The sequence below is a fragment of the Ambystoma mexicanum genome, chromosome 9 (assembly GCF_040938575.1).
Source record: "Ambystoma mexicanum isolate Mex_15411 chromosome 9, UKY_AmexF1_1, whole genome shotgun sequence".
In the NCBI taxonomy this organism is placed as follows: Eukaryota; Metazoa; Chordata; class Amphibia; order Caudata; family Ambystomatidae; genus Ambystoma; species Ambystoma mexicanum.
Window position 1 is genome coordinate 707,930,201 of NC_090931.1, and position 7,985 is coordinate 707,938,185.

General features: G+C 44.2%; 1 protein-coding gene across 1 annotated transcript; it reads left to right on the top strand.

Annotated features, from left to right (window-relative positions):
• Positions 1–2,542: 2,542 nt before the first annotated feature.
• On the top strand, positions 2,543–5,163 carry LOC138487382 (gamma-crystallin-1-like). Its single transcript, XM_069613954.1, has 3 exons — positions 2,543–2,551; positions 3,567–3,809; positions 4,891–5,163. The coding sequence occupies exons 1-3, from the start codon at positions 2,543–2,545 to the stop codon at positions 5,161–5,163; spliced, it is 525 nt and encodes a 174-aa protein (XP_069470055.1).
• Positions 5,164–7,985: the final 2,822 nt, after the last annotated feature.

Genomic DNA, 7,985 nt, shown 5'->3' on the forward strand with positions numbered 1-7,985 from the left:
CGGAGGCCATTCCAGAGGGAGGCACTTGCAGAGGAGAGAGATCTGCCCCCACTCTCTGCCCAGAGAAGCGTCTGACTCTCGAAGAGTTGAGGTGGCTGAGTGAAGGGCTCGAGAAGGAAGATGTTTTGGAAGATAGAGTTGGATGTAGCGCTGGCCCAAGCCCCAGAAAGACTTGGATGATGTAGAGGGCCTTGAACTTGATCCATGCAGCCACCGGGAACCAGTGGAGAGATTTCAGGGCTGGAGAGATAAGGTCCCTGGGCTTAAGGCCAAGGACAAGTCTCGATGTCCTGTTCTGGATTAGTTGCAGAGGGCAGAGAATAGAGGAAGGCAGATTGAGAAAGAGGCTGTTGCATTAGTGCAGCCTAGAGAGACCAGGGCTCTGGAGACAGCGAGACTGTGGGAGAAAGTGAGGAAATTAAGAATACCTCTGGGGAGGTGCAGCTAGTAGTGGGCCTTCTTGGACAGGTTTGTGATGTGATGAGAGAAGAAGAGAGTGGAGTCGAAGATGTCACCATTGTTTTTTGTCTCACAGGAAGGTGAAGGAAGAAGGCCCAAGGAGGGCGGCCAGTGTAAGAAACGGAAAGCAGGAGCAGGGGTCCCAATGAGAAGGATCTCAGTCTTAATGGCATTAAAGCAGAGATCGTTGGAGCTACACCAATCCTGGATCGTGGACAGACAGTCAGGAATGAGCGAGAAGGGAGAGGAGGCTCTGGGGAGCCTGAAAGAGAGCTGAGTGTCATCTGCATAACACTGAATGTTAGAGAAAAAGGTAGAGATCAGGTGGGCCAAAGGGGCCAAGTAGACATTGAAGAGCCAGGGTGAGAGGTTAGAGCCCTGGTGAACACTGCATCTGGAGAGAGAGGTGGTGGATAGAAAGGTTCCAGGTTGGACCTGGGAGGGTCCGTCCAGGAGGAAGGAGGTCAATCCCTCCAGGGCCTGATCTGTGATGCTCAGGTTCTCATGGAGGCGATTGATCAGGATGGCGTGATTGACTGGGTCAAAGACAGAGGAAAGTTCAAGGAGGAAGAGGACAGAAGGAAGGCTTGTATCGAGATTAGTGAGAAGATCTCCATGGATGTTTAGGAGAGCAGTTTCCATGCTGCTCTGAAGCCAGACTGGAGACAACCAGCAGATTCTGTGTGGAGAGTAAGCTGGGAGATGGCTAGCTTTTCCAGGAGTTTGCCCAGGAAAGGAGTCATAGAGATCGGGCCATAGTTTTTCGGACACGTGGGATCAGCAGAAGGCTTTTTAAAGAGGGGGTGCACATGGTAGTGCTTGAGGAGAGAGGGGAAAGCTCAAGTGGCAAACGAGTGATTGCAGAAATTGGCCAAGGCTGGAGCCAGGGTTTCAACGTGGTCCTTGATGGTTCTGGAGGAACAGGGGAGCACCTGTTTGGAAGACACCTTCATAGATAAGACTTATCTAGAAATATTGTTAGGTGAGAAAGAGGAGAAAGGAGGAGGAGAGGGAGAGGCGGACAAAAGGGGGCCGAGAGAGGTAGAGGGTGAGGAAGAGGAGAGAGAGGACAGAATGTCCTGAGTTTTAGTGGTGAAGTGAGAAACCAGAACATTACAGAGTGCCTGGGAGGGAACGTGGGAGGTGGAGACTGCAGAAGGTTTGGTCAGCTCCTTGCAGATTTTAGTGTTTGGCCATGTTGTTAGAAGCCGCAGAGAATACAGCTTAAAGTAACCATTTCTGGTTAGTGTGTCCTTTTCTCATTCATCGATTTGCCTATTTTTGCTTCTCCCCTCCACCTGCAGGACATTCCAAGTTTACCTGTCTACCTATGGTACATACTCAGCCTCAAATACGGAGTGCTTGCATGGGTAGGTGTGCGTGTGTTTAGTTATTTGTGTTTTACTATGGAATGTCATTTTTAATAAAGGTTGGCTTGAACATTCCTTTTCTTTGGTGCTAACCACACTGTTGTTGACTGGAAGCTTCCATTGTTATTCCACGTCTGTGCTGTGAAGAGTGTAGGCTGCCCATGCTACAAGCACAGAGGTCAAGGAGATATTTAATTCACTTTCAATCTGTTTTATATCTATGTCTGAAAAACCACTGCGTTGAGTTGTGTTAATATTCAGGCCAGTATCAGATTAAATCTCAATATAACTCTTAAAATAATTTAAAAAATGTAAACACGGTCCCCCATACATTATAAAAGTATTTAATTTGTCATGCATCTTTAAATAAGTTATTCCATTCACCATTTGGTGAAATGAGCACAGCTAATAAATGCACACAAATGTGTAGCGAGGCGCTAGAGTGTGCACAGTAGTTACTGGTGACGTTCATTTTTCACTTCAGTAAGCACATCTGAAACAGGGACTTTCACAAAGAAAAAGTGTACATTGAAAGCGCAGTACAATGCAGAAAAGCGAGAGCAATGCATTCCTCCTCTTGGACAAAGCCCTCCTTTGTATTTACTGTCTGCGTAGTGTTCACGTGTATCACGTGGCAGCGTGAGTATATATAGAGTGAGAGGCTTGCTGAAAAAGACCACACGCCTACCATCCACTGTGCCATGCAAGCCACCATGGGGAAGGTGAGTTTAGTGCTCGGTTATTTTCTCACAAAATGTAATGCGTATTTGCTTTGCTACAGTGCAGACAGATGGTGGTCCTACTATTTTGTAAAAGAAGGGTATTTGTAGAACGAGATGTTGTTTCCGTTTTTAAATGTGATTATTTCATAACTTTCCAAATCAGTATTTACCGACCTTTCTTCCATATATTGTTGGAATTCGTAATTCTTAGCCTTTTCTTGACAAGGGAGGTATTCTTAAAATGAAGACTACTTATTTCCAGCCAATTACTCTAAAAGGGATGGAAAGGAAGGAGATGGGCACACACTATGAATGTCACAGGACAATGATAAAGTTAGCATATAATTCACATCCACTATTATGCAGCCCTGGCATTGCTACCATGATGACCTCTGTTCCTTTAATTATTCATAAAGTTATGTCAAATGTTTTCATAGGCTTTGTAAAACCCTGGGCCTCATTATGAGTGCAGTGATTCTGTTCAAACTGCGGTAAAGTGGCAGTAATTCTGTTACTGCCACTTTAACACTGCATTACCACATCGCTGCAGTAGGGGACTGGAGGTAAAATGGAGGATCTACCTCCAGTATCTTGTTGGAGGTAAATCCTCCACTTTACCCCAATACTCTGTGAACTTACTGTGTAGAATTACCAGTGCTATGGACTCCAAAAATGTGATTTACTCTGTCACACCACCACTCGAAATCTGTGCTAATGCCGCAGGACCGAGAGCCGGTACTGGAAAGCCATTTTGGCAGGGGAGCGAGGGGGGAGTGTGGGTGCATTGATGTGAGTGGCCACGTGATCTGTTCCTCAATTCTCTTCTGAATTGGGCCTATAAGAAGTGCTAGAGGTGTGGTGGGGTACAGAAGGGTATACAATTTAGAGATTGTGTATATAAACTCTAGGGGCAAAGGGTTCTAATTGTGCTAAGTTTTTTTTTATGTGTCTAGTGGATGTATTACCAAACTTAGCTTTTTGAACATGTTTATATTTTTCCTTGTTTTACCTACAGATCATCTTCTACGAGGACAGGAACTTCAAAGGCCGTTCCCATGAGTGCAACTCTGACACCTCTGACCTGTACTCTTACTTCAACCGGTGCAACTCCATCCGAGTAGAAAGTGGCTCCTGGGTTCTGTATGAGCGGCCCAATTACATGGGCTACCAGTACATCCTAAAACTAGGAGAATACCCTGATTTCCAGCGATGGATGGGTTATAACGATACCATTCGCTCCTGCAGATTCATACCAGCAGTAAGTTCTGCTTTTTCCTTATGTCACCCAACCACATTGGGACTGATTCAGAAAGTAGTAACTCAGAGTAACTATGAGTTACTCTAGGGCTATTCAGTTCACAATGCAAATTACCATGAGTAACTTTGACTTACTCCTGACCTACTCCATCGTCAGCAGTTACTCACTTACTCATGTGTGTGTAAAAGTTAAGGGTATGCCAGACTTACAGATAGGAACGTCTTGGTGAGTCAGGCCATGTAATGGGCAGCCGTGGCAAATGGAGACTTATTTTAGAATCTAGAATGTACAGCTTACTGCTGCAACTTTCTGGTGTCAGACAAAGGGAAAATGATGTCGGCCAGAATAAAAAGAAATACAGGTTTCCAACAGAGGCTTTGCAGATAGATAATGGAAACTGCTAGAATTATCCAGACGATTCATGGCTTAGAAAATAACGTAACATTAATGTTGTCACTGTTATGTCAGAATGCCTTAGAAAACCCTTGCATTACTTTGATATTATTGTCTGGAATTTCAGCGACAATGGCATTCAGGCCACTTACAAGACAGGGCTAATACATATAGTAAAAGATTCTTGTAGCAGGGACAGAACAAATAGAGTGTGGTGATATTTCAGGGCTGATATGAGGTGAGGCCAAGTAGGTTAACTTTAGTTTTGCAAAAAAAAAGCCTGGGGGAGAAATTAAGATTTTTGCCTAAGGATAGTAAATAGCCATCTGGAACGGCATAACTAGGACATCTGTCTGAGAAAGCTTGAAAGACTGTTTAGAACAAAATCATTATTTAGGATTCAATTGAACTTTACTGAGGCAAAATTGAATTAATTTGAATAAGCAAAGTCAGCGTTTGGGAGTAATGAGGGCTGTGTTTAGAGATAATTGAAAGAGATTTATGTAGGCACAGCCAGCACTGAATATTACTAGGACTAAACATTACCAGCAATTTGGACTTTCTAGGGCTACCATCAGTGCATTATTTGTTGGGTATGTGTGCTGTAACATACATATCAATACTTAGTTATCAGTCAATTGCATACTCCCATCAACCATTTACTCTGTCCCCTTCTGTTATCTTCCAGCATCGGGGCTCGTCCAGAATCAGGATCTACGAGAGAGAGGACTTCCGAGGGCAGATGATGGAGTTCACTCAGGATTGTCCCCATGTCTACGAAGAATTCAACTACCATGATATCCACTCGTGCAACGTGCTTGAGGGATACTGGATCTTTTATGAGCAACCAAACTACCGAGGAAGACAGTACTTCCTGAGTCCAGGGGAGTACCGCCGGTATTTTGACTGGGGATCCATCAACAGCAGAATTGGCTCCATCAGAAGAGTAGAGTTCCAATAATAGGACAATCATTATTTCTATGAATCTTTAATAAAAGATACTTATTAAGACTACTGGTGTAATGATTATGATTATGGATACACTGTATGCCCAATGTAACCAGCTGCAAACTATTACTTGACTTAAAAGAATTGCTTGGATGCAGACACATTGGGCCTCGTTATGAATGTAGCTGTGTTTAGCTCTATTTCTGTTGGAAATGGCACCGATTCAGCATTGCCGTCGCCAAGTAGAGGATTTACTGCAAGAATATAAGGGGGTTTACCACAGTGTTAAGCCCGTTTTTTTTGAGTCCACGGTGCTCTCCGGGCCATTTGGGGGAATTGCTGGGGGTGATAATTCACCCAACAAGTGCTTGCGGTATCTCCTCTACTTTTCCATGTAGTTCAGAATTCTGCGGTACGAAAAGTGGAGGTAACAGAATGATTGTCACTTTACCACAATTTCTGGTCACGGAGCCAACTGCCTGATGAGCGCCATTGTGTTATAGGTGTGTTTGTGTGTGTGCACACAATAGCATGATATGTTGCCTTGATTAAAACCAATGGGACATTAGATACCTTTACAAAAACCCACAATTACAGTGTTTGTCCACAACTATTATCTAGGGTAACATCTTGACCCTCACCTCCTTCCATAAAGATTTTACAACAGCAAATCATAAGCCTCTGCTTTGCTATTCAAATGCCAAACATAAATATACATAAGCAACCTATAGCTCATTAGCATCTGCCCCTCACACGTTTGCGAATGTTAGTATAGCTTTAAGGGTTCCATGTCTCTACTCTAATTGTATTGACTGTGCAGGTCTTTCCCGGGGAGTACATTTTTCAGAACTCTTTCCCTCTCCGTTCAGTCCCACCCTGACCCACCCTCAATGCCCACGAAGGATGGGTTTCACCCCCCGTCCCCTTGGCCTAACCGTCACCCCAGCACTTACCTCATTTTCTCACCATACCTCCACTTCCCCCTCTTCTGCTCCACGTCATTGATGTTTCCTTGGTGCCCCAGGCCCACAACTCCCCCAAACTGCCACCCCACCCCCTAATTGCGCACTCCCCACTCACCTCCCACACACAGACCCTTGCGCACCTCTCGTCGCCATGCAGTTCATTACTGCGATGCAAGTGTGGGGTGCTAAAGACCAGCTTTGTGCTTGCAGCATGGCAGACACCTCACCACTTTCACCACCACATCCTGGGCGGGACCTGTGTGGGGACAGCTTGCTAGCTTGTCCCTAGGCATGCTCAAGCAATACGCGGGCCTCAGTGAGGAGCGTGCATGGGAGGAGCGTTCCGCGTACTTTGGCTATGGATTCAGCCCAGCATTGCAGGATGCTGAATGACTGGCACCCCCAGCCCAAGAGCAAATATACCTATTGTATGCAGGAAAATATTGTGGATTTGTTCCATGACACATGTATGGATAAGTTGTGTTTCAAAAACCGTATTTATTCATGTTCCTGTGCTGGAACCTGATCCTCTACAGACTCCACATTTCTAAAGTGTTTTTTGATAGCATATGCCGGTCCGATAGCACAGCGAGTAGAGCGCTCGCTTTGACATCTGCCAAACTCAGCCTTTCATCCTTCCGAGGTCGATAAATGAGCACCACACACTGTGGGTAATAAGCAGTGCTCAGATACCCGAGGCTTCGTAGCGCTATATAAATGCTAAATTATTATTATTATTATTATTATTATTATTATTATTATTATTATTATAGCACTGCGCTATTGTATCAATGTATGTTTCATTTCCATTGTGCAAAGAATATGAACAAAGAAAACGTATGCATTTGTGAAAAATTAATTGCTAAAACACAATTATTTTTTATTGTTTTTTTTGTAACTGAGTTCGGTTTCTAAGCGTGGTTTGGCTTCCAAGACCAGCGCGTTGCCCCTGTGCTATCCTCCGTTCACAAATGCTCCATGGACTCATTACTACAAATACCCCTGTCAGTAAATATCAGTTAACACTGACCACCACAGGAAAGAAAATACAGACTGCAGATAAAATCCCGTTGATCAGGTTAGAACCAGTTCTACACCCGCTACCAGTGGCAATTGCATTCACACCAGCGGTGATAAAATAGTCAACAGCAAGTCCCCTCCCAGAACACAATACCACTAAAAATGAAGTAAATTACCCCACCCCCCAGTATAATCAGCTCTGAGCTGGCATTTAAAAGTTTGAAACCATAACCAGCCTGCTCCATGTGTCCAGTTGTTATATATGCCCACCAAAGACTCAGGCAGAGATTTAAAATAATTGTTTGTGGTCAGAGGCTGAGTCCCTACCTCTGAATTTGAAACATGTAATGGCCATCAGTATATTTGAGACTGCAGCAAATATGTATATGTGGCAGCACCTGTTCAGCTACTATTCATGCAGGAAAGTATGTCTTTGGCCAGCTGCGTTTTGCATCTTTTGGCAATAACCCTGGTAGTATTAGCCAACTGGGGTAATTTCATAATCCTAAAAGTAAAGCAAAAGCACCCATAATTCAAGCTTTAACACACCTTAACAGTCCCAGAGTGCTGTTTACCCATCTGTGAACCCCACCCTCACTAGAAACTCCACCCACCCTGCTCCTCTTGCTGACAGCTGTCTGCTTTGGTTGTATACACGCCTACTGCAATTAACTGTTTTCTGCTATACCCTGGGTTGCTGGATTGCTCACTCCTTAATTAGACTGACCATTTGCCAGCCCACCTGTAATGTGCCCAGTCAACTAATGTCTTAAGGGGGAATTCTGTGATTGCAGAGTGTGCTACTTTTCACTGAGTTTAGCAAAGAAATGTAATGTAATTGTCATTTGTA